The following is a 27802-nucleotide window of genomic DNA, read 5'->3' on the forward strand; positions in this document are numbered from 1 at the left end:
CTCCAGATGTAAGGAATATAACAAGGGATGAACAGGATCAGCACCTTAACAAGGTGCTTTATTCTAGAAGTTTGAGGGGCCACTGGGAGAGCAGTTTCAGTAGAGCGTTGAGTCAGGAAGCCTAGACGAGGTAGAAACTTTCCAGGAGCTTGGCTGTATAAGGAGAGGATGACAAGCAGAGAGAGACACATTTTCTTTTTTTGTTAATAAGATAAGAGAGCCTTGGACTGACCCACCCACTGAGAGGCAAGCGCCAGATGAGAGGAAGGATTGGGGGTCAGGAAAAGGGGAATAATCAGGGGAGCAAGGAACTTGAGGCGGGGCGGGTGGACGATTAGAGGAAGGCTGATCCTTTCCTCAGAAACATTGAGGAAGGCTGTCGGGACAGGTGCTGAGGAAGATGTGGGTAGTGTGGCGAGTGCAGGGGTTGAACAGGAGACATCTGAGGTCTGCGCCCATGGACTCTATCCCCAGTGAGCCAGGGCCTGACACAGTCACTGGAGAGAGGGCAGCTACCACATAATGGTGGAGAGGGCAGACTCCGGAGGCACGGCTGGAGTTCACGTTCTCTTCCTGCCGTTCGCTAGCTTATGACCCTGAGAAACAAACGCCCAAACACCATGTGCCTCAGTTTCCTCATCTGCCTAACGGATAGGACAAGAATGCGCAATGGATTGCTGTGAGAATCAAATGGGTTACAATATGCGAAGGGCTTGGAACAGGTGTACAACAGGCGGCGTGTAACAGCTGTTGTTACTGCTGTCATTGTCACCATCGCTATCTGCTGAGCCAAAAGGTCTCTGGTGCACGGTTGGAGGTTGTAAAGATGTGGACCGGCTGTTGAGTAAAATAGGGACCGAAGAACGTGAAAGTTTAAAAGTTTGCTGAGAAAAAAAAAAAAAAAAAAAAAAAAAAGTTTGCTGAGTGATACTGGGGGATGCAGCTAAGACCAGGAGATAAGACTGTTAGCCTGTGTGACCTTGTCCCCAAACAACCTAAAGGGACAGGCTTTGTTTTCTGTTCCTAGAGAGGACACTTGAGGTTTAGAGAATTCCAGTGATTTGCCTAGGGTCACACACCGGTAAGCTGGCAGGAACAAGTGATTTGACTCCAGCTCTGTCTTTTTTTTTTTTTTTTTTTTTAATTTATTTTTGGGACAGCGAGAGACAGAGCATGAACGGGGGAGGGTCAGAGAGAGAGGGAGACACAGAATCGGACACAGGCTCCAGGCTCCGAGCCATCAGCCCAGAGCCCGACGCGGGGCTCGAACTCACGGACCGCGAGATCGTGACCTGGCTGAAGTCGGACGCTTAACCGACTGCGCCACCCAGGCGCCCCACCAGCTCTGTCTTTTAACCACAATGGGGTACAAAGCACACCACGAAGCAGCTCACAAACCAAACTGTCACCAGGCTCTAGAAGCTGTGGTTGCCAGGCAGCGATGGGGTTATCCGTGGTACAGGGCAAGAACAAAAGACATAGGACAGACAGAAGGATCTGGCTTTGTGAAGCACTTCTGTGACAATGGCTAGTGGAAGTTTCCTCCAAGTGACAAAAGGCTAGTTCACATCTCACTGGAAACACAATGCTTGTTTGTTTGTTTATTTATTTATGGGGGAGGGCAAGTGGGGAAGGGGCAGAGGGGGGGGGGACAGAGGATCGGTCAGAAGTGGGGTCCGTGCTGACAGCAGACAGCCCAACGCAGGGCTCAAACTCACGAACTGTGAGGTCATGACCTGAGCCGAGGTCAGACACTTAACCGACTGGGCCACCCAGGCGCCCAATGTTCATTTATTTTTGAGAGAGAGAAAGCGAGCAAGGGACAGAGAGGATAGGAAGTGCGCTCAGCGCTGAAAGCAGAGAGCCTGATGCGGGGCTCAAACCCACGAACCTTGAGATCATGACCTGAGCTGAACTCTGGTGCTTAACTGACTGAGCCACCCAGCCTTCCCACAAAGCCAAATTCTGATGCATTGTGGTAAAGAAGGCTTTTGATAAATAGACCCTTTATTCAAGGACTTGGCTCAGCATTAAAGCTGATGGAACAGACAGAGTATATTATCTGGGATACGTATATGGTGGCATCCAGCAGAGTGCCCAGCACACCATGGTGATTAGCATGTGTTTGCTGAATGAATGTCTGATTAAGTGATGGCTCTGGAGGTGTGGTAAGAGGGCGGAGAAGACATTTGGAGGATCCTTTAGAAATTAGTCTAACAGAGGCTTTTTCTCGAACATTTTAAAGTATTGGCACTACCTAAAAATTGCTTAAAATATCTGTAAAATTGTCACCTAAACAATTGAAATCACTCGACCATATTAACTATCCTTCTAACAGCCAAGCCCCACCAGCTTCTAGATGGTAATGGCCCAGCTGGTTTAAATGGGTCTCCATGGTTACAGGCATGCTCTGGTTTCCATGGTTACATTTCCCAGTCCCTTGCAGGAGTTAGATATATGCGAAATTTCAAAGGATTTTTTTTTTTCCTCTCTCGCCAGCCTACACAGAAATCTAGGGTCCGAAGGTCTGAGATGAAAGTTTCAGTGACCTCTTGGGAAGGAAAGGGGGAAATGGTAATAATATTTGGGACAGTTGCAATCTATCATTGAACGAGGAAGAAAGGATTCAATGGGGACCTATTGTGGCAGTAGAAAGATATCCCTATATTATGAGCCTGAGCATTTTGCTTAATTAGTGGAGGAGGAAAACTGGGGTAAGGGAACAATACGCTCTTGTCTGGATCTGGCTCCCTGGGGGCAGAGGGGATGTTGGCCAGAGGTGGAGGGGGAATTCTTCCACATTAGAGTCCCTTTAGAGTGACCAATTCATCTCTCTGCCATGACAGCGCTGTAGCCTTCTTGTGTTGATTTCCCCCAAGCTCCTCATTTCGAATCATCTCTTTTGGACCATTTTGGCTCAACCAGGCAGGCATCTGTTACAAGGCACCAGTCCAGGTCAAGACACTGTCATTGGAGCTGGCTTTTCTTGACAGAGGGAGCCCAGGTGGAATTCTAGTGCCTCCTTGTGGCATCTCTAACATTTCTAGCTCTATCTTATCCTGTAGGAACGGCTCCCCCCACCCCCGCCACCCCCCAATGTTTTCCTGTTAGTATCTCGGAAGGAAAAATTGTCTTTCTCCCTGGATTCACGTATCCATCCTTCTCTCCTTCCTTCTCACAAAGTTACAGGGTATCCATTACGTTTTGGCTAGGCCCTAGAAATAGTACTAAGAAAGAAGAGGATATTGCCTTCACAGAGTTCACCATGCGGTGTGGGGAAGGGGCAAAACAGGTGAATAGCTCCCGGTAATAAAAAAGCAAATGGGGGGCGCCTGGGTGGCTCAGTCGGTTAAGCGTCCGACTTCAACTCAGGTCACGATCTCGCGGTCCGTGAGTTCGAGCCCCGCGTCGGGCTCTGGGCTGATGGCTCAGAGCCTGGAGGCTGCTTCCGATTCTGTGTCTCCCTCTCTCTCTGCCCCTCCCCCGTTCATGCTCTGTCTCTCTCTGTCTCAAAAATAAATAAACGTTAAAAAAAAAAAAAAAAGCAAATGGGACCATGACAGAGGGAGGGACCCACCAGCTGGGGAAGCCGGGGAAGCTGTGAAACTGGAGTGCCTTTTTGAGCTGGGTGTTCAAAGAACCGGTCCCTCAAAGATGAAGGATGAAATAAAGACAATATTCCATTAAGCAGGGGATTCTGTCTTCAAAATAAACTGGAGTACAAAATGTAGTAACACCCACCTTTATCTGGGCTCATATGCTTGCTACTCTGTGGTCAGAAGCAGGTACAAAGACAGTGCTGGTGGGAAAACCTGAGAAGGTGCCAGTATTAGAGTCAATCCAGCACAGCACCATTGGCTGAGTTATGGGCACCCAAAACACAGATGGTAGGCACCTCTTGGAAGGACCAGGTTGTTCCCTGGGCAGAAGGTGGGGTGTGTGAGTGAGCAGAGATGCACAAAAAGAGGCTGGGAGGGAGGCACAGACATACCCCCACCTGCAGCAGAGGCTTCGTGAGCTAGTCCGAAGACAGGGCACTTGAGTCTGAAGGCTATGGAGTCATTGAAAGACTTTAAGTAGGGGAGAAACATAATCCAATTTATGAATTACAAAGGTTGTTCTAATGCTGTTGTGTTCATAACTAAGTTCAAGAATGACTCCTGGGGTCTGGATCGGGAGACTTCATTGATGGTGGTGCCTGTTCACAGAAAGAGGGAATCTAGGGGTCCCTGGGTGGCTCAGTCAGTTAAGTGTCCAACTCTTCATTTCCACTCAGGTCATGATCTCACAGTTTGTGAATTCGAGCCCCGCATCAGACTCTATGCTGACAGTGAGGAGCCTGCTTGGGGTTCCCTCTCTCCCTTCCTTCTGCTCTCTCTCTCTCTCTTTCAAAAAAAAAAGAGGGAATCTAGGAGAGGTCGGAGCATGGAAGCTACACCTACTGGTCTCTTGTGTATTCTCCCCGAGATATTCTTTGCTTCTATGAGCATATTTCAATTTAAAGCCAATAATGAATTCTATTTGGTCATGTAGGGCCTAGGAGCATCACATGGGTATGTCCAGCAAGCAGGGGATTTTGAATTAAAGAAAGCAGTCTGCCTGGAGATTTAGCTTTGAGGGTCATGGGTATCTAGACAAAAAGCAAAATCATAGGAGAATAAGCAGAATGGGAAGAGAGGACAACTATGAGGAACAACTGTATTTAAGGGGGAAGTAGACAAAAAGACACCTGTGAAGGCCTGTAGTGGACATATGGGACTGACTGTTCAACATTCGTCCTTCTTCTACAACTGCCCCCCCCCCCCCGCCATGTTTATTGAAGAAGCTGCCATGTTATTTTGAATTGACATCCTCAAACCAATCCAGCCTAGTGAGCACCTAACACAGATTAGAACAGAAGTGTCTCCTCCATTCCGGCTACAGCTCATTGATCCAGGGGTGGGCTGCTGACCCAAGCCAAGCCTGAGTCCTCCCTAGAAATTATTATTTTTTAGGAGATAAAACATTTTTAAATTTCAGGGGCTCCTGGGTGGCTCAGTCAGTTGAGCCACCGACTTCCGCTCAGGTCATAATCTCGCGGTTCGTGAGTTCGAGACTTGCGTCCGGCTCGCTGCTGTCAGTGCGGCGCTCACTTGGGATCCCCGTCCCCCTCTCTCTCTCTGCCCCTCCCCTGCTCATGCTCTCTTTGTGTCAAAAATAAGTAAACATTAAAAAAAAATTTTTCTTTTAATTTCAATACCCAGCTCTAGCATTCATATACCCTGGCCTGGGGACAGGGTGGGGAGTACTCAGTTTTCCCTGTCCCCAAGGAGAGGGTAGATAGCTGAGTCACCTTTCACCCCCCCCCCCCCCCCCCCCCCCCAGTAAAGACCATCAGAAGGCCCAGATCCTGAGCTTTCAATATCAGGATCCAAATATGAGGGCTCACTCTCCCTCGAAGCTCAAACAACCTTCAACCAGGAAGGCAAGCCTTCTCCTTTGTCTCCTGTCCACCCTTAAGACACAAAGACCTTCTGTCTGGCTAAGCAGGCAGGTCTGTTGGTGAACCCCAGGAGAATACAATCATCTTTCCAAATGTAGCAAGCATACTAGGTCTCCGACGCCCCATCTTGGAGCACACTTGGGGTCAGTTTCTGGAGGTGTTGATGCACGGGGGGCACTGAGGTTTTGCACAGCTCAAAGCCTCTCAAGAGGTGGACCTGGGAAGCTTATATGGAGGAGATGCTGCCTGAGATGCTCACCTGCCAGCAGGCAATTTCTGCAGCACGGTCCCGCAGGCCATCTCCCTTCGTGTGACATCTGTGGGTCACGGGAGAGGAGGCGGTTGACGTGAGTCACAGCCGCGGCCTAGAGCATGGCACCAGCTGTGATGAACTGCTCCAGTAGCCAGGGCCTGGAGTGGAGATGGGGGAGAGCCAGTTTGTCCTCCCTGGCAATTTGCGTGCTGAAATGAAAGAAGGAGGCAGTGTTCTTGGTGTGGCTAGAGCTGTGAGATGTCCAATTCAAAACTGTTAATGGCCACGCTCTTTTCCACATGGAGAAGATCAGCCTGTGGGGCCTGAGGTTGACGACACAGGAACTCATAGGGAAGCAGACTTAGAAAAGAAAGAGTCCGCAGGGCTGGAGACGCTGATTGCAGGCACCCTCACCCTTCCTGAGCTCTGTGTTTACTTCTGAATGATGGGGAGTTTCTCCCACAAACGCCTCTTAATTTGAATTGGGCTTCTGACCTTTGCTGCATCCTAATACTATAGAGTGACTTAGATGAAGCATAACCAGTAGGAGACAAAGCTAGGGAATAGGGTCACAGAAGTAAAAGGATATGGGTTTCTGGGGCACCTGGGTGGTTCAGTCGGTTAAGCGTCTATGGCTCAGGTCATGATCTCAGTTTGTGGGTTTGAGCCCCGCATCTGGCTCTGTGATGACAGCTCAGAGCCTGGAGCCTGCTTCGGGTTCTGTGTCTCCCTCTCTCTCTGCTCCTTCCCTGCTCATGCTCTGTTATGCTCTCAAAAATAAACATTAAAAAAAATTTTTTTTTTTAAATTTTAATGTTCATTTATTTATTTAGAGAGCAAGCAGAGGAGGGGCAGAGAGTGAGGGAGAGAGAGAATCTCAAGCACTGACGGTGCAGAGCCCTATTTGGGGATCAATCTCAGGAACCATGAGATCATGACCTGAGCGGAAATCAAGAGTCAGACACTTAACCGACCGTGTCCCTCTGTTGTATGTAATTTTTATGAATATTCACAAGTTGTCAAAAAGGCCACATCACTTTACATCCTTCTAGCAATGTGGAGAACACATTTCCTACCACTCTTGCCAACGGGGTATTTTAATATTTTTTACTTTTGCGAATCTATTAATTGAAAAGCGACTTCTTACCGTAGTTTTAATTTGCATTTCTTTTTTATGAGCAAGGTTGAGTTTCTCTTCATATATTTAAGCTTAAACTATTTTATTTCTATGAATTGTGTTCATATTTGTTGCCCATTTATCTGTTGGCTTGCTGATTTTTTGTTGTTGTTGAATTACTTTTTTTTGAGAGAGAGGGTGCAAGTGAGCAAGGGGCAGAGAGAGATATGGAGAGAGAGAGAATCCCATGAGGGGCAGAGAGGGAGAGAGAGAAGTGGGGCTCGAACTCACGAACCATGAGATCATGACCGAGCTGAAGTCCAATGCTTAACTGACTGAGCCACCCAGGTGCCCCATTGTTGAGTTTCTTATCGACTTCTGTCCGTTATTCAAATGCTAAGGAAATTATGCTTTTGTCTATGATGTGAGTTGCAAATATTCATGTCTTTTGACTGCTTTCTATACAGAATTTTTTTTTTTAATATTGTTCAATTTATCAACGCTTTATTTTAAGGCTTCTGGGTGTTAACTTATTTTTTGGCAATCCAATTCTGAGATTATAAAAGTAAATTCTCTCACATTTTCTCCCAGTACTTTTATGGTTTCATTTTTTTGACATCATAAAATATGTGATCTGTCTGGAATTTGTTTTGATCTACAGTGAGAGACAGAGATCTAACCCAATTCTCCCCCTACATGTCTACCCAGGAGTCTCAACATCGCTTACTGAGTAATCTATTTTCCTTCTCACTGACTTGAAATGCCTTCTTTGTATTTGTGTCTGTTTCAGAACTTTCTATGACAGATGAGCTTTAACCCCATTCCCAACCCATTGTGCAACCAAGAAAGCTTCATTGTTACTGTTTTATTTTTAAAAACGGGAGAGCCTTGAGAATGTTTGTCTGTGGAGGGGAAGAGCAGGTGGCAAAGGAAAGTACAGAGGAGGCACCAACGGGGCCATGAAGGGCAAAGAAGTTGGGACCGTTATGACAGATCCAAACAGCTCAGTGGTATGCCCACCTCCGACAGGGGAGTGTGTGCTCTGGATTCTCAAAGGGTTTTTGCATAGTGTGAGGTCTCCTCCCTTTTAGCTTCGTGTAGCCCTCCCTCCCAGTTTGTCAGCCTCTTCTTGGCCACCCCGTCGGGAATCTGTGTCCGTTGACCAAGTGTTCTCTCATGGACCTTCCTTGCACTTCTCGGAGGCCCAGAGCGCAGCCTGGACCAATGTTACTGCCCATCTCGCTTTCTGCTCCTCTCTGTTTAGGTACCTCTCACTTGCCCCTCGGTGTTCGTTCCAAACCTCCCAGGCTCTGGCCCCTTCCTCCCAGCCAACGGCCTGTCTCATCTGGGTAGACGGCAGGTTCTCACCCGGAGTCCACGGTAGGGATTCAAGAGGCTGGTTCACAGAAGTTCTGTGTCAAAATCTGTGAGAAGTGAAATATCCACAGTGTTCATCAGATTCCCAACACCCCAAAAGGTCAGAAAACTTCTCCCTCAGCAAATCGAGTTTGCTAGGTATAATCTCCTTGAGCTTTTTAACTTTTACCTAAAAACTTATATATATATATCCATAACCACCCTCATTTCCCTTTCTCTGCTTTGGAGGACATGGGGTTCCTCTTCCTGTTTCTTCAAAGCCAGTCCCATACATCACCCTTTCACTCCAGCCTTTCTGCCGGATTATTTTCTCTGAGTTACTCTCCCCTCCCCTCCCCTCCACGCCTCCTGCCTTTCACACTGGCCTCTCTCGCTCCTAGGCCCTCACAGGACAGCAGCAACACCACACTCCGGCACCCTGGTGCCCCCTCCCTTGCTCTCAGCAGGCCGGGGGCCTCTCCTCTGTGGTCTCGCAGTATCCCGTGCACTTCTGTCCCGTGCCCCCCACCCTGCACTATTACAGCTGTGCTGTCTCTCCTGTGAGACTGTGAAATTGAGGACCACATCTTACTTTATATCTCTAGACCAATGTCTCACACACCATGGGAAGCTCGATCAATATTTGTAGTCAGGAGTTAATCGATTCAGTTCTTCTCTAGACCCTCTTCTCTCCTGTCTTTTCTTGAGGCCTAGAAATTAGAACAAGAAACCGTTTTCTGGGTAGGCACACGGCGGGTTTGTCCAAATGTAGCACCTCTTTGTTTTTTTCTTGTATTTCTTTTCTCTCTTACGTCATGCAGTACTCCATGAGCTTTAAAAAAAAAAAAAATGTGTTCTTTTGGCTACAGCTACACCGTGCGTCGGTCTAAATGACTCCTGAACCCTCTTCTGCTTTGTAACGGGGAATTCAAAGCTCATACTCTAATAAAGTATAATTTGTATTATTAACACCTAAATTGATGTGATTACTGCCCCCATCGAAGTGCAACTGCTCGGGAGGCAGTACAAATACAGCTCATTGAGAAATAGTTATCTACGTAAGAAAAAGAAAACCCAGGCCAGAAGTCCGAAATCAAGGTGTCAGCAGGGCCACGCTTCCTCTGAAGTCTCCAGGGGAGAATTGTTCCTCGCCCCTTACAACTTCTGGTGGCTTGTACAGTTCCTTGGCGTGTGGAGGGTATCACTTCCGCTAATAAGGATACCTGTCGTTGGACGGAACCCACCCTAAATCCAGGATGATCTCATCTTGAGATCCCGAGTTTAATTACATCTGCCAAGACCCTTATTCCAAACCAGTCACATTCTGATGCTCCGGGTAGATGTGACTTTTGGGGGCCGCGATGCAGCCACTACCCCTGGCACTTCTCCAGACCCAGACCTCCAGTGCTCAGGAGAGGAATGTGAGACTCTCCCATCTCCCTTCTTGACTCCACCTCGTTTTATGATTTGGGGGTTTGTGGCCCCAACTTTGGTTAACCCCTCTCACAAGCTGCCCCAGACACTGAACACCTTCTATCCAAGATACATGATTAATTAGCAATGTCAGGCAAGCTTCCTTGTTATTGATTGGGTTGAAGCTGGCAGTTCGTCACATTTTTTCATTTTTTTTTCTCATCTTGTTTGTAAATAGAAAAGGCTAAATGAATCATTTTGAATTGTATTGTGTATTGAATTGTATTATCCAGAGGATTCGATGGAAGCCAGTAAGTAGGAGACACGCAGAGCTGTCTTACTGGGCGGAACCTTACCTGTCTCAGGCATCTCTAAAGCACTTCATTGCATGGACGCGCCCTCCCCACGCTTCCCCCAACACAGACTCATAACCCTGAGACCTGGACTAGAAGATAACTGATGAAAAGGAGATTCACAATGGCCAGACACTAATACTGATAACCTGGGGAGAACTGACAGGTAGGTGGCGATATCCCATTTTGGCAGACCACTGGTTTTCTCATTAGAAAATTGGTGGGAATGAAAACAGATGAGGGCTAAAGCAAGCATCAGATGTTTCTGCCGTTGTAGCGTGTAGCCTTGTTTCCAGCTACAGCACCTTCATTCTCTTTTAGGGAACTGCCCTCCCAACTTTGAAGTCTGTGTGGTTGGGGAGGGTTTAGCTCCACAAGAGGGGGTGCGAACCAGCCTGGGTCATCGGGTGTTGTGTCTCCTGACCATATGATCGATTCAGGGATGAACAAATGACCACAGCTTGTCCTTGCAGCCAGTTGGCATCAGTCCTTGGGCTTTGGCTGGATTTAGTAAGTTTTCTTCTCATTGGGTTGTTAAGATGGTAGGATGTCATGTTAGAGGTGCCACTATCCACATCTGTCATCAACTGGGAAGCCCACCTAATGATGAAGTCCACACAAAGGGAAGCTGGCTGAGGGATAGGGACAGAATCCTGATGGCATAGCTTAGGCATTCAGATCCAGTTGTCTCTAAAGCCAGGGCTACCCTCTGGACTTTGTATTACACGAAGGGATAAATTATCCTTTTTTGCTTAAGCCAGTTTGAATTAGGCTTCTCTCACTTGTTGCCAAGAGTCCTGGTAAATATAGGACTATTCTGAGATCGTAAGAAGTAAGCAGATCTGTCTCCAAAAGTTGTCTGAGTGGGCTTATTATCCAGGGGTCTACAGTGATAACCATCATTTATTGCTGGATTTTGTGCTGTTTCTATGTATCATCTTCTGTAATCCTCGTAACACCCTGTGAGGTATTATTGGTTTCATCTTAAGACCAATTACTGCTGAGACAGCTTAAGGAACTTTCTCAAGTCTATACAGCCAGTGGCAGGGCCAGGATTGGATTCCAGGCTGCTGTTTCCAATGTTTATGCTCTTAATTAGCATAACTTGTTAGTGAGGGCATTTGTGCCCAGTGATAAAAGGAGCACATTTGTTTTTCTCTTAGCACATGGACGGTATGAAGATAAAACTTTACAACTAAATACCTTATCTTATGGCCTGTTTGTCCAACCTGACCTCATCCTAAAGAAACCAAATGGAAGGGCTGGACAGGAAAAAAGGTGGTTATCAGAGAGACTTGGAAATGAGTTTTGAAGTTCTTTTTAATATTTTAGCATAAGTTCTTGAAAATTTTGTCTTAAAAAAATTTTTTTTTAATGTTTATTTACTTTTGAGAGGAAGACATAGAATGCGAGGAGAGGGGCAGAGAGAGAGAGAGGGAGACACAGAATCTGAAGCAGGCTCCAGACCCTGAACTGTCAGCACAGAGCCTCAAACTCATGAGCGGTGAGATCATGACCTGGGCTGAAGTTGGATGCCCAACCAACTGAGCTACCCAGGCTCCCCACCATGCCTTTTAAGTTTATTTATTCATCTTTTGAGAGAGAGAAGGAAAGAGAGAGAGCCAGGGCGAGCATGAGCAGGGGAGGGGTAGAGAGGGAGGGAAAGAAATCCCAAGCAGGCTCCTCGCTGTCAGCGCAGAGCCCAATGTGGGGCTTGAACTTGAACTCTCCAATGACCGTGAGATCATGACCTGAGCCAAAACCAAGAGTCTGAGGCTTAACCGACTAAGCAACCCACGCGGCCCCCTGACCTCAGGTGATTTTGATGGTGGCCCAAGGATTACAAATTAAGAAATAGATGGATTTACTGTATTCTTGTCCCTAAATGAAAATGTTTTTCCATGTCCTGGAACTCTAAAGATTAATTACTCAATTGGTATCTGTTGCATTCCTCTGGTGCTATTGAGCTCTTTAAAAGAATGTACATAATCCTTAATAATTAGGCCTAGGAGAAGGAAATGAATAATAATTTATAACACATTTTGACAAAAGAGAAAAACCCAGATCTGCTTCAAATAATTACAGTTTCGGTGACAGGTATGGGCACAAGTTCAATGCACTGATTTTCTGCTGATGACCATTATTAATGGAGTACATACAGTCTTCAGAACAAGGGCCTAAAGGGTGAACTCAGGCATGTTTGGGAAATTCTAGAAGGCCAGGCGGGCAGATTTTTGGTATTAGAATCCATCTAGGTAACTCCTCTCTGGTGTTTATGACTTGGCTAAAGTATATTCTCCTCTGGGAGGCTTCCTTCGATCTACTGAAACTGGGTTAGATGCCCTTATGTGGGATTCCTAGCACCGGTAGCAAGGACCAACCCTAAGCCCCCATAGTTCTTACATACCACCCACACTGGTGCGGTTCTTCAAACACCTCAGAATCAACACTTCAAGGCCTTTGCCTGTGCGGTCAGTCACTTTTCACACTGTTAGCACCTTTTCCTTTCTTTCCTTTTTTTAAAGTTTACTTATCTTGAGAGAGTGTGAGTGGGGGAGGGGCAGAGAGAGAGGAGAAGAGAGAGAATCCTAAGCAGGTGCCATGCTCTCAGTGCGGAGCCTGACTCGGGGCTCAATCTCATGAACTGTGAGATCAGGACTTGAGTCGGTCACTGAACCAACTGAGCCAGCCGGGTGCCCCAAACCTTTTTCATTTTTTAGGTTTCAGCTTAAATGATATCTCAGAGAGACTTTCCTTATTGCTTTCCCTAAAGAAGCATATGTAATACAAAATTAGGACTTGCAAAAAGGGGGGATAATGCCCCACTCCAAATTATAAAAGAATACATGCTTTTGCAAAGCATTTGGAAAGGAGAGAAAGAAAAAACAATCTGCTAATAAAACACTCCTGAAAACACCACCAACTGTTATAGAACCTTACAACATGCAGAACAATGGAATCTTGGTTACAACCCAGGATGACCCCTCTCGTGCCACGGTGCTCTGAAAAGCATTTCCAATTTGTCTTAAATTTCTAAGGAATATTACTATTTGTAGTTATGTTGGGATAAGGAAAACCTGGTAAGTGAGCCATCTTCCTAAAATGTTCTGGTTGGCCAGAGTAGATTTCTGTGAAATAGTCTCTTTACTAATATTGCCTGCTCCAGATGAATTAATAATATTTAAGCAAAACAAAAATTGGGGCACCTGGGTGGCTCCGTCAGTTGAGCAACCAACTTCAACTCAGGTCATGATCTTGTGTTCGTGAGTTCGAGCCCCACATCGGGGCTCCCTGCTGTCAATGTGGAGCCTGCTTCGGATCCTCTGTCTTCCTCTCTCTGCCTTCCCCTGCGCGTGCTCTCTCTCAAAAATAAAAGAAACATTAAAACAAAACAAAACAAAAATAAAAGACCACAACTCCTGAGATATAGATGAAACTTTATTTGTACATAAAAAATTATACATCAGGAATTCTTTTCTAAAAAGTCTTTTATTGTAAAGCTCAAAATGAAAAGATTCAAAGAGGCAGTGTATAGCTCTTTGATTTTGTACATAATACAGTCACAGTTAAACAATTTTTTAAGCCACAAAAACATACACCTGTCCTATAATAGGAAATACATGACCTCTAACTGCATACTTAAATCTCATGATGCCATTCAAGGCCAAAGTAAAATTACTATCATGATAGAGGAGATTTGGCATTGATGTTAGCACAGGCACTATCTCTGACCACTTCTCTCTATGTTAATTCTTCTTCTCAGATACATTAACAGCAAATTGTTTTCTAACAATACTTAGTACTATGGAAGAAGTGAAAGAGACATGACAAGGACTCTTGTAAATAGTTAGAAAACTATCTCCCAAGATCACACATTTCTGAGTAATAATATTAACATTATCCACCCTATGTAAGAAATATAAAGCGTCATAATGTTTGGGGACCAAATAATTTATAGAATAAGTATTAATCTATTCTGGAGCATGTAAGCCTCAGTACCAGGTAAATCTCAACCTCACTTCTAAAACAAGTCGTTAATTCATAGAACCATTAAAATTTCAAGAGATAAATTAAATGTCAAATGGTTGCTACATCCAAACACGATTAAAAACTCTTAGTAAGACCATGGCTTTTTTTTTTTTTTTTTTTTTTTTTTTTGTGGTCACTAGTGGAAGCAACTAAATCTATCTGAGATGACAATTTATACAGGCAGACAAAAATCATATAATTTCAGATACACTGAACTTAGACATCACCTTCAACAATAAAGAAAGTTGGAGTATCTGCTTCACCTTTTGAACTTAGTATTGCTTTTTTCTTCTCCATCTTTTTTAAAGTTTATTTATTTATTTTCAGAGAGCTTGTGAGAGAAGAGAGAGGAGAGAGCGAGAGAAGCGAGCATGTGTACATGCGTGTGAAGGCAGGGGAGAGGCAGAGAGAGAGAGAGAGAGGATCCCAAACAGGCTCTGTGCTGTCAGCACAGAGCCCAACTCAGGGCTCAATCTCATGAACCCGTGAGATCATGACCTGAGCCAAAGTCAAGAGTCAGACGTTTAACCAACTGAGCCACCCAAGCGCCCCTCTTCATTTTTAAGTTTCAAAAGACGTCATGGTTCTATAAAACTTGACCAAGAAATGTAGGTAATTAAAAAGTTCTTACTAGAAGATGTCAACAATGCCAATTTCCCTCCAGATGGATGGAGACTTGATTTAATTAGGCTTTTTACCATTTTGGAAGGGGGAGGGGCTGACATGAGCACCTTTGTATCCTGTGTAAATAGCAACTTTGTTCTTTTATTATCAGTGTTGTTATATTGGGCTTAATCTCTCAGAGGGACAAAAAACCCTCTGGTCTGGCCTTATGTTTTATTAAAATTGTCCTCAGGTGGCATGAAAGAGCATTACATCTAAAGCAGCAGTAAGCTGGCAACTTATGGAAGGCATTATGCAGAAAGAAAAGGTTTTTCTTCCTTTTGCTAAGGACAAAGACACTTCAAGGGTGAGAGAAAAAAATAGCAAATATGCAATACAGAAACATCCTATCCCTTTAAGACGAATAAAGCAAGGAAAAATAAGTAACCAATGGTGACATTTTTACTTTAAAAAATACCAAGTTTGCCTAAGACATAATGTTAGAAATTTATTTAAGGATGAGGAACTGGAAAACATTTCTTCATTTCACCAAGGAAAAAAATATAACCAAATTAAATGAGAGCAATGGATGCTTTTACACAAAGTTTTGTGTTCAGAACGCATTACCCACTAAAAATGACATCTTTAGTTCAATTTTGCTTAGACAAGAAGCTTTTTCGATTTCCTTAGGAGAATAATTCATCTTTTTTTTTTTTTTTTAAGTTTATTTATCTTTGAGAGAGAGTGAGAGCACGCGTGTGTGACCAGGGAAGGAGCAGAGAGAGAGGGAGAGAGAGAATCCCAAGCAGGCTCTGCACCGTCAGCACAGAGCCCAAATGTGGGGCTCAATCTCATGAACTGTGAGATCATGACCTGAGCCAAAGCCCAACGCTTAACTGATTGAGCCACGCAGGCACCCCTAATTCATCTATTTAATAGCAACACTCCTCGAGTAGGCTATAATATCTTACACTGGTATTATAAGAGAGTAAAGAAGACTGATTTGTGCCATAATCTGAACAGTTCACTCAATTTTCATAACGCCTAAAAAAACCCTAGGAATCAGAATTTTTTCCATTAAAACCCCACACTTCCCAGCTAGTCTCTGGTTTGTGTTCTTTTTCCCCACAGAAAACAAAACTCCTTATACTTCATCAAAACTAGGACACAGAACTAGTGAACAATTAGAATTACTCTGTAAGAAAACATAATTTAGAGGACTTGGGTTTAGGCCTTAACTACTTAGAATGCTCTATTTGACATTTTAAGAAACAGTACCTAAAGCATTACAAACTAATATACTCTCATTAGAGTAGTTATGATTAGAGTTTCCATTTATATTTTTGTATTCAGGGCTAATTTTGATTTTTTAAAAAAAAATTCATGATTGATATAAAAGATCAGTCCCCAATAAATTAGCTAAAATCTGTTAAATACAAATGGGTTAAGTTAGATCATCTCAAAGCAAAGTTCAAAGACTTAGAAAGCTTTGATTGAGACCCATAGAGACCAAGTCCTAGGCTTCACACTGTTAATGGTTAATGGCATATTTTGTCCCTCAGATTGCCTCCCCTAGAAATACTTATTAAAGTTGGAAAAATCGAAATAGTTTTTCCTTAGCACATGAGATAATGCAGAGGTCCCTCTTTCTGACTTAAAAACCAACCAACCAACCAACCAATGAAAAAACAAAAACCCAAACAACAAACAAAAAGCCCCGTTTGCCCAAACAAGCAAAATGTTAACAGGACAAAACCTCCAAACCCTCTATTTGTAAATGTGCGTTCACTGGCTGAAGTTTAGAGGGAAAACCCAAATAACTTCCAATTCATGGATTTACTGCAAGGACCTGACACACTTACTCCAGGGCAGGTTAATAGTATCTCACGAGGAAGTCTAAGCTCTTGTGGAGATTTAGCAGATAGTCCTGACCAGACCTTAGAGGGTACTTAAGAGACATCACACAAATTAGGAGATGGGGGGAAATCCTCAAAATAATTACTTGAAGAAAAGCCCACACTTCATCAGAAGCCAAAAGCACATGAAATTCTATTCCACGTAAGAAATACTGACTTTAGGTTTCCACGTGACTTTAAAGGACAAGGTAAAGGACAGCACAAGGTAAGTTTGTATGGTTTTTAAGACTAAAATAATCTCCAATCTTAAACTCAAAACAAAGGAATGAAGGTGGACAGACAGATAATAGAGTATTCTTCAACTTTTCTTCATTGCACAGGGAAATCCCCCTGCAGTAAGAATAAGAAAGTTCAGTAAGTTGGAAAATATTTCTAACTTTAACTATATTTTCCTTTATTATTTTTAAGATTTTATTATTATTTTTTAAAGTTTATTTATTTTGAGAGAGAGAGAGAGAGAGAGAGAGAGTGAGCAGGGGAGGGGCAGACAGAGGGAAAGAGAGAACCCCAAGCAGGCTCTGCATGACCAGTGCAGAGCCCAACACGGGGCTTAAACCCACGAACTTTGAGATCATGACCTGAGCCCAAATCAAGAGCAAGAGGCTTAACTGCCTGAGCCACCCAGGCACACCAAGATTTTATTTTTAAGTAACCTCTACACCCAGCGTAGAGCTCAAACTCACAACCCTGAGATCAAGAGTCGCATACTCCACTGACTGAGCCAGCCGGGCACTCCTGTATTTCCTTTAAAGCCACAATTCAATATTGATGTAGGTTTCATACAATTAAAAATGATAAAGGTTTTAAGAAGCAACCTCAGCTTTTACATAATTCCTTAATCACCATTATGAGCCCTTGTCAGATTGGGCTATGGATGAAGGATGCAATCATTTTGAACCTTAACTCATAGAGAAGCTTTCAAAGCACTAAACACTCTCTATGATCGTATTTAACACAGAGACTACAAACACATTTCCTTTGTCCATTCTTTAAAAAAGCATGCATATTGGGGTGCCTGGGTGGCTAAGCAGGTTAAGCATCTGACTCTTGATTTTGGCTCAGGTAGCGATCTCGTGGTTTATGGGTTCGAGCCCTGTGTCACCGCAGAGCCTGCTTGGGATCCTCTCTCTGTCTCTCAAAATAAATAAACTTAAAAAAAAAAAACCAAAAAAAAACCATGCACATTTACCCCAGCCTCAAACCACTCTTTCCTTTGCCATTTCTTCTAAACTAAACTTAAATTTTAGTGTCTTTAATGGCAATGCCTGGTTAGGTTATTATGAGGACAAGGCTGCTTTTCCAGTAAACTACATTTTTTATCACACAAGGCTGAATATTAAAAAAAAAATCACCGTTTACTTATAGAAAAAGATTTTAAGGTTTATAATCTACTTTATTATAAAAGGGAATAGATTTTTACATGCAATCATTTACGGACAACAGATTATATAGAAAAGTTCAAGTTCATCAGTTTGAAACTATACCTCACTGAAGTATACTTACTTATAAAAACATACTGCCTTTGCCGTGTGAAAATCTGGTGTTTAGTTCTCTAGATTTCTTTATCAGGGCTTTTTTCTGAGCTTCATCAAACTGATTAACTTTGAGATCCTTATCACGATCAAATGGTATTCGTTCTTGGGGCTTATTTTTCTCTTCAGCAGCCTTAGTCTTTAATTTCTTATGATGAATGTCCATAAGAGATTCTGATCTTTTTGATTCCTGGGGAAAGCAGGAGAGTAGAAGTGAAAATCTTTGTTGGTACAGATTACGGGCAGAATACGATCATGAACAAAATGATTAAGCAGTGATGACGAACACTAGAGAGGGCTTTTCACAAACCCTAACAATTTTTGCCAAAACCAAGACAGCATCTATGAAGCAAATACGTAGCAGGGGCAAATTCAATCAGCCAAAATGAAGGTATCTACTAACTACCGCCACACACACTCACAAGCAAGACAGAGGGGGAACACATGTTTAAGTAACCATAATGAGAAGCATCCTGCGATGTGCCACAAAGTCCAAACCAAGAACACGGCTGAGAGAGGAAGAGCAAGTCCATCGTTGCCTAGGAGCCTGGTTAGAGTTTCACGGATGCGTGGGTCTGTGAAACCCGAACGAGCGGACGGGAATAGGAAGGGCCCTGCCAGGCTGAAGCGAGAACAAGGGCAAACCAGAAAAATAATGGCATGGAAGCGATCAAATTCAAGGCCTGTTCAGGATATACAGTGGCATATTCCATACGCTAACAGAGTTCTGTTCCTTTCAGTTTTGTTCTTTCTCCGACATCCCTTATTTTCTTTCTTCTTAGCTGGGACAGGTGCTTACATTTTCAAATATATCTAGTAGGATGAGGTCTGGGCAAAGGCAACTGGCTTCATCAATTAGAGATTCATTGTAGACGTCTCAGTATTGACTGAAGTACAAGACAGAAGGGCCCTAGACTGAAGAAGCAGGGAGTGGAAAGCAGCAGCAGAGGTAGGCAGTGTAGACCGGCAGCTTGCAAAGTGGGGCACGGGGCATATGCGGGCCCGGGGGCTACAGAGAGTGGATTACACATGGTGGGAAGGTATGGCTAATTTTAAGATTATCCACCCACAACTCTCAACTTCTTCATGTAACCTCACTTCAAATTGATTTGGTTGATGATGCATCTTTTTATCTCTCTAAAAAAAATTTTTTTTAACGTTTATTCATTTTTGAGAGAGAGAGACAGAGCACAAGTGGGGGAGCAGCAGAGAGAGAGGCAGACACAGAATCCGAAGCAGGCTCCTGGTTCTGAGCTGTCAGCACAGAGCCTAACGCAGGGCTCGAACTCGCTGATTGAGTGATCGTGACCTGAGCTGAAGTCAGATGCCCAACGGACCGAGCCCCCCAGGCACCCCTCTTTTTATCTTGATCTCTCCCCTTTTATTATAGCCCTCTGCCATTGAACAAGGGAGAGGCCTCTCAGAATCTCCCTGTAAGAATACTGCCTAGGAGAGCAAGTCTCCATGGTTTCAAACAAAAAATGTGAAATACTGGCACGAGGGAACTTCCTCTGACTGAGGAACTGTAAGCCCAGGAGGGCTCTGTGTTCTGTGTCTGAAACAAATTTCTCTTAAGTGTGTGGTGTCCCTCGGAAATTGATGTTTTGCTTTTTGTTGGAATGATCTGTGTGCAGACACTGAATAGACGGGCAATGGAAGAAAGGGCAAGTTTTGCTTAGCAACCACCTCTCTTCCAGGCCCTACCTTGTTAAAAAATGTGAGAGCAAAGAAGTAAAAAGAGCTCTGTGAAAGCAACAGAAAAAGGCGTTGGTAAGAAACGTTAAAAATGGTAGCATCTTATTTCATCCAGGAGACAAACTCATGATATCTATCTACTTTAGAACTCAGAAGTGCCACTGGAATAATCAGGAACACATCTATTTGAATGGAAAAATGAAGTGAGAGTTTCTGATAGAAAGTAAGTCTTACTTGGCTGATTTGACAAATCAGAACTGACTTTGTCAATTAGGTTATATGGTAGTTATTCCCTATCAATTGAATAAGCTCAATCTGGAGCTGCAGGTTTTAGCAAAATGTACAAAAGATATTATGTTAGTTGAGTATTTATTTGAATTACCACTATTTCCGTCTTCTTAATCCCTCTCACTCATTTCATAAATCTTGGTCAGATCTTTTAGAAAAAAATAGATGTGCAAATCAAATGCTTTCTAATTCTTTATTTTCAGGAAAATTGAAGGAAATTTAAAACATTCATTAGTTATTGCTAAGAAAAAATAAGCTCTCAATACATGGAGCGTGGAGAAATAGGAACTTAAGTTCTGGATTCAGAAAAATCTGGGTTGCTATGGTGGTCCTGCTAGTTTCAACACTGGTAACCTTGGGCAATTTGAACTTCATTTTATCAGCTGTAAAATGGTAGTAATCATTTTCAAATATTTGGCTGGGGAGGAGTTAAATGACATAATTAAAAAGGATTTAGTACAGTGTCAGGTATATAAGAATCACTCATAAATGTCATGTGTCAGATTTACTGACCATTTACTATAATTTAATCTTCACATTACCTCCACAAACCAAAAGTTATTCTCATTATATAGATCCAGAAAGAAAAATTAAGAAAATAAAGTAACTGGACCAGTGTGAAAAATACTGAAGGAGGTCCTAATGAGTTGACAGTTGAGAGATCATTAATAATTTCTGTTAATAGATCACTATGAGGTTTAAGTAAATAACTCAGAAATTGTTTAAAGAATTGAATGGAGGGGCACCCGAGTGGCTCAGTCAGTTAAGCGTCTGACTTCAGCTCAGGTCATGATCTCACAGTTTGTAAGTTCGAGCCCCACGTCAGGCTCCGTGCTGACAGCTTGGAGCCCGGAGCCTGCTTCAGATTCTAGGTCTCCTCCTCTCTCTGCCCTCCCCTGCACATGCTCTGTGTCTCTCTGTCTCTCAACAATAAATAAACGTTAAAAATTTAAAAAAAAAAAAAAAAAAAATTGAATGGATCGCTATAATGAACTTCATTCCATTCTCATCCACTTCTTTATGTAAACATGATTCCTTCCTTCCTTCCTTCCTTCCTTCCTTCATTAAAGTACAAACTGAAAACATTACATGAATACATGAAAAAATCCTACAAAAAGCCTATAAAAAGGATTTTATATAACTATACATTATACAACAGAATGGAATATTTCTAAGGGTAGATGTACAGAAAAACACTGAGGTAAAAAGGAAGACATATAAAAGAATGAGAAACAAGAAAGAAAATATAAGAAGAGCATTGAAGGATACAAAAAAAGAAAAGCTTATATATTTTATTCTTACTCACATTGTATGAGGACACCTGCTCAGCCAATCTCTTTTCCCTTCCTGACAATATATGTTCTTCATCCTTCTTATTGAATGACTTCCTTGCTTCTTGTGTTTCCTGAAGAATGAACACAGGTTGTTAACACATTACTGAACCATATAGTTAAGGGAAAAAAAAAAATACCATTATTTTTACTCAGATTGACTAAATAAGAGACTAAAGTAAGTTTGTTGAATCTTTTCCACTAGGAATATGAATAGAGTTGGTAAGAGATCAGTTCATGTTCTACTCAGTGATTTTCTTGAAAACAAGAAGAAAACCTATTCAGATCAATAGAAAAACTCATTTACTTAGTTGTGTGTGTCAAACTCACAAAGGAGTTTGACAAATAATGATGAATTGTAGGAGAGGAAATTAGGCTTTAAAAGAAATCTGAGAGGGGCACCTGGCTGGCTCAGTGGGTAGATCATGTGACTTTTTGAGCTCAGGGTTGTAAGTCTGAGCCCCACCTTGGATATACAGATTACTTAAAAATAAAGCCTTAAAAAAATAGAAAAGAAATTTTACATTATCTGTTTTTAAAAGTAGTAATATCATTCTTGAGGGAAAAAAATAAAGAAAAAGAAAAGGTTTACAGTTTGGAAAAGAAATAATAAAACTATCTTTATTCACGGATGACATGACTATTTATGTAGAAAACTCCAAAGCATCCATGAAAATACTCCTGGAACTAATAAGAAAGTACACTAGATCAAAGCTGCAGGATACAAGGTCAATATACAAAATAATCCAACAACGAACAACTGGAATTCGAAATTAAAAAAAAAAAAATTAACAATAGTGTATACACAAGATGAAGTACTTAGACAGATTTCCAACAAATTTTAATTAGAAAAAAAAAAAATTCTAGAGAATACAGTCCCAACCAGGGATGAGAAAAGCCCACATAAAAACAATTTAAAAGCACTGTTCTCAAAGCATTTAAAAAAAAAAAAAAATTTTTTAACCTTTATTTATTTTTGAGACAGAGAGAGACAGAGGATGAACGGGGGAGGGTCAGAGAGAGGGAGACACAGAATCCGAAACAGGCTCCAGGCTCTGAGCTGTCAGCACAGAGCCTGACGCGGGGCTCGAACTCATGGACCACGAGATCACGACCTGAGCTGAAGTCGGACGCTCAACAGACTGAGCCACCCAGGTGCCCCTCTCAAAGTATATTTTAATATTGTTGTTATCTGCTTAAGAAAACCAAAAAGGTCATCTATAATGTTTATCTTAATAATATACAAAACAGGGGCTCCTAGCTGGCTCAGTTGGTAGAACACATGACTCTTGATCTTAGGGTTTGAGTTCAAGCCCCACTTTGGGTGTGGAGCCTACTTAAAACACATGTACAAAACAACACTGCATTTGCTAAAGTATGTTAAAAACATAGGCATAGCTGAGTTCTTATTTTCTCATAAAAATTTTCCTAGAAAACATGCTTTCATTTATTAATATTAAAGGGAAAATGATATTATGGTAAAATGGCGATAAAAACCTGACCATTTAATATTTAAGAGTTAACAGATCTAATCAAGACTGGGAGGTAAGGTAATAATAGATGTCAGCGAGTTTTATTTATTTATTTATTTTAAAACAACGTTTATTTATTTTGAGAGAAAAAGTGTCCGAGCGGGGAAGGGACAGTGAGAGAGGGAGAGAGAGAATTCCAAATGGACTGTGCTGTCAGGAAGGAGCCCAACATGGGGCTTAATCTCACAAACCATGAGATCATGATCTGAACTGAAATCAAGAGGCAGAGGCTTAAGTGAGCCACCCAGGTTAGCCACCTTCTACCTAACATTTAAAGAAGAATTAATACCTATTCTCAAACTATTCCAAAAAACAGAAAAGAAAACTTCCAAATTCATTCCATGAAGCGAACATTACCCTGATACCAAAACCAAATAAAGACACCACTAAAAAAGAGAACTATAAGCCAATATCCCTGATGAACACAGATGTAAAAATTCTCAATAAAATACTAGCAAACTGAATCCAACAATACATGAGAAAAATCATTCACTATGATCAAGTGAGATTTATTCCTGGGTTGCAAAGGTGGCTCAGTATTTGCAAATCAATCAGGGTGAGACATCACATTAATAAAAGAAAGGGTAAGAACCATATGATCATTTCAATAGATGCAGAAAAAGCATCTGAGAAAGTACAACATCCATTCGTGATAAAAATCCTCAAGAAAGTAGGTTTAGAGGGAACATAACCTCAACATAATAAAGGCCATCTATGAAAAACCCACAGCTAAGATCACCCTAAATGGGGAAAACAGAGATTTTCCTCTACCGTCAGGAGTAAGACAGGGTTGTCCACTCTCACCACTGTTGTTCAACACAGCAATCAGACAGCAAAAAGAAGTAAAAGGTATCCAAATCGGCAAGGAAGAAGTGAATTTTTCACTCTTTGCAGATGACATGATATTCTATATAGAAAACCCAAAAGACTCTACCAAAAAACTGAACTGATAAATGAATTTAGTAAAGTCGCATAGTACAAAATCAGTGTGTAGAAATCTGTTGCATTTGTATACACCAACAATGAAGCAAGAAAAAGAGGAATTAAGGAATTAATCCCATGTACAACTGCAGACAAAAAAGTAAGATACCTAGGAATAAACCTAACCAAAGAGGTGGAAAACTTGTACTCTGAAAACTATAGAACACTGATGAAAAAAATTCAAGATGACACAAAGAAATGGAAAGACATTCCAGGCTCCTAGATTGGAAGAACAAATATTACTACCCAAAGTAATCTACACATTTAATGCAATCCCTATCACAATACCAACAGCATTTTTCATGCAGTTCGAACAAACATTCCTAAAATTTGTACGGAACCACAGAAGACTCTGAAGAGCCAGAGCAACCTTGAAAGAAAAACAAAAACAAAAACAAAAACAAAAACAAAAACAAAGTTGGAGGCATCACAACTCCAGACTTCAAGTTATACTACAAAGCTGTAGTAATCAAAACAGTATGGTACTGGCACAAACATAGACACCTAGATCAATGGAACGGAACAGAAATCACAGAAATGAACCCACAAATATATGGTCAATTAATCTTCGACAAAGCAGGAAAGAATATCCAATGGGAAAAGGAATGTCTCTTTAACAAATGGTGCTGAGAAAACTGGATAGCCACATGAAATAGAATTAGCCTGAACCACTGTCTTACACCAAACACAAACGTAAATCCAAAATGGATTAAAGACCTAAATGGGAAACCTGAAGCCATAAAAATTCTAGAAGAGGGGTGCCTGGGTGGCTCAGCCGGTTGAGCGTCCAATTCTTGATTTTGTCTCAGGTCAAGATCCTAAGGGTCATGGGATTGAGCCCCACGTCAGGCTCTATGCTGAGCATGGAGCCTACTTAAGATTCTCTCTCTTTCTTTGCCCCACTTCCTTGCTCTCATGCTCTCTCTAAAAATAAATAAATGAAATGAAATGAAGTGAAATGAAATGAAATGAAATGAAATGAAATGAAATGAAATAAAATAAAATACTCTAGAAGAGAACACAAGCAGTAACTTCTTAGACACTGGTCTTAGCAACTTCTTCTAGATATGTTGCAAGGGAAACAAAATAAAAAATAAACTACCGGAACGACATCAAAATAAAAAACTTCTGCACAGCGAAGGAAACAATCAACAAAACTAAAAGGCAACCTATGGAATGGGAGAAGATATTTGAAAATGGCATATTGGATAAGGAGTTAGTATCCAAAACCTATACAGAAATTATCAAACGCAACACCCCAAAACTAAATAATCCAATTAAAAAATGGGCAGAAGACATACAGATGGCCGGCCAACAGATACATGAAAACATGCTCACCATCACTTATCATCAGGGAAATACAAATCAAATCCACGTGATATTCCACACCTGTAAGAATGGCTAAAATCAACAACACAAGAAACAACAAATGTTGGTGAAGATGTGGAGAAAGGGGAACTCTCTTACACCATTGGTGGCCCGTTGGTGGGAATGCAAACTGGTGCAGCCACTGTGGAAAACAGTATGAAGCTTCCTCAGAAAGGTAAAAATAGAACTACCCTATAATCTGGCAATTGCACTAGGTATTTATCCAAAGAATACAAAAATAATAATTTGAAGGGATACATGCACCCTGATGTTTATAGGAGCCAAACTATGGAAACAGTTCAAGTTTCCATCAATTGATGAATGGATAAAGAAGATGTGGTATATATATATATATATATATATATGTATATATATATATATATATAAATGGAATATTGCCCAGCCATAAAAAAAGAATGAAATCTTGCCATTTGCAACAACATGGATGGAGCTAGAGACTATTATGCTAAGCGAAATAGGTCTGTGAAAGACAAACACTATTATGATTTCACTCATAATGCAATTTTTTTTTTTTAACGTTTATTTATTTTTGAGACAGAGAGAGACAGAGCATGAACGGGGGAGGGGCAGAGAGATAGGGAGACACAGAATCAGAAGCAGGCTCCAGGCTCTGAGCCATCAGCCCAGAGCCTGATGCGGGGCTTGAACTCACGGACCGCGAGATCATGACCTGAGCTGAAGTCGGATGCCTAACCGACTGAGCCACCCAGGCGCCCCACTCATAATGCAATTTAAGAAATAAATGAACAAATGAGAAAAAAAAAAAAAAAAGAGAGGCAAACCAAGAAACAGACTTTTAACTATAGAGAACAAACTGATGTTACCAGAAGGGAAGTGGGTGTTGGGATGGGTTAAATAGGTGATGGGGATTAAGGAGGGCAATTGTGAGCACCAGGCACTGTATGGAAGTGGTGAATCACTATACTGTATACACTGTATGGTTAACGAACTAGAATTTATTTTTTTTTTCCCTTCCCCCCTTAACTAACTAGAATTTAAATAAAAGCTTAAAAAAAAAGATGGCATCATAAGAAACAAAAATGGAAAGATGGAGAAAGTCTGTCAAAAAGGAAATTTAGCTAAGATCTGTGACAAAAATTACTCATAAACTTTACACAGAATGAAACACACAAGAAAATGAACGGCTCTCCGATACTGTATAGTTTATACCATAAATATGAGTCTGTGGTACTATACGCTACTTTTTAAAGTTTTTATTTATTTTGAGAGAGAGAGAGAGAGAGGAAGAACAAGACTTCGACAGAGAAGGAAAGAAAGAATCCCAAGCAGGCTCCGCACTGTCAGTGCAGAGCCCGATGTGGGGCCTGAACTCACAAACCATGAGATCATGACCTGAGCCAAAAATCAAGAGTCGGATGCTTAACCGACTGAGCCACCCAGGTGCCTCTGTGGTACTATATGCTAAATATAGTATCCCATAAAATTGAAGGAGTATTAATAATCCTTTTATGAATTTGCTGTAGAACTGAACAAAACACTTTCAAGTACTGAAAAGAAAAAGATCTGAAGAACTTAATCATAGGTCCTAAAATCACTGGGTTGTCTAATTTCCATTTGCTCCATTTTTCTGATATTTTCCTCGGAAGAAGAGTCCCTCCGTATCTGGCTATAGGCTAGACATCTATTTACCTATACAGAGGAACAGAAGGAGAGAGAAAAGCACAACTAACACAGACATGAATAAATTCACGTAAACAAGGGAATGTCTTTTCTGGAAACAATCTTAAAGGCTAAATTACAGAAATGCCAGTATGTTATTTTTATAAAACACCAGTTAAGAAAGAGTAGACAGGCACTGCAACACTAGTCATTCAAAGCATGCGGCTTACTTCCACACCACCTCTTTTTTAAAAAAAAAAAATTTTTTTTTTAAGGTTGATTCATTTTTTAGAGGCAGAGACAGAGCACGAGTGGGGGAGGGGCAGAGATAGGGAGAGACAGAATCCGAAGCAGGCTCCAGGCTCTGAGCTGTCAGCACAGAGCCCAATGCGGGGCTCAAACCCACGAACTGTGAGATCACGACCTGAGCTGAAGTCGGATGCTCAACCAGCTGAGCCACCCAGGTGCCCCCACACCACCTTTTCTGTTGCCTCTTCTGCCTCAGGTGTGTTGGTTCACCTCAACTTTCTATTACAACTCTTAGATTTCCCTTAATCTTCTGGACCAAAGAGAATTTACAATTTTGCCACATGTGCAAGGTAGGGTGCTAAAATCTGGAGACATTACCATACCATCCACATTTTAAGAATAACACGGGGGGCGCCTGGGTGGCTCAGTCAGTTAGGCATCCGACTTCAGCTCAGGTCATGATCTACAGTTTGTAGGTCTGAATCCTACATCGGGCTCTGTGCTGACAGCTCAGAGCCTGGAGCCTGCTTCGAATTCTGTGTCTCTCTCTCTCTGAGCCTTCCCTGCACGTGCTCTGTCTCTCTCTCTCTCAAAAATAAATAAACATTAAAAAAAAAAAAAAAAAAAAAAGAGTAACACGGGGTATTTTATAACCAATTCTCC

General features: G+C 41.9%; 1 protein-coding gene across 5 annotated transcripts in view; it reads right to left on the reverse strand.

Moving 5' to 3' along the window:
* Window positions 1-5890: 5890 nt before the first annotated feature.
* The window catches only part of GPALPP1 (GPALPP motifs containing 1), a 34845-nt gene continuing 12933 nt past the window's right edge, over window positions 5891-27802 (reverse strand). The window contains exons 7-11 of one of the 5 annotated variants that reach the window (XR_006197854.1): window positions 21344-21442; window positions 18026-18244; window positions 8801-8918; window positions 8221-8276; window positions 5891-5944 (exon numbers count right to left, since the gene is read on the reverse strand). Coding sequence is in view for 2 of the 5 variants with exons in the window: in XM_042922400.1 (XP_042778334.1) it covers window positions 18026-18244; window positions 21344-21442 (318 nt within the window). In the remaining 3 variants the exon portion in view is untranslated. Of the gene's footprint in view, window positions 5945-7603; window positions 8277-8800; window positions 8919-13299; window positions 13337-15467; window positions 16853-18025; window positions 18245-21343; window positions 21443-27802 lie in introns of those variants that run through there. The other 4 variants (XR_006197839.1, XR_006197828.1, XM_042922400.1 and 1 more) reach the window with 4 other exon arrangements.

This window comes from Panthera leo, chromosome A1 (assembly GCF_018350215.1).
Source record: "Panthera leo isolate Ple1 chromosome A1, P.leo_Ple1_pat1.1, whole genome shotgun sequence".
Lineage (NCBI taxonomy): Eukaryota > Metazoa > Chordata > Mammalia > Carnivora > Felidae > Panthera > Panthera leo.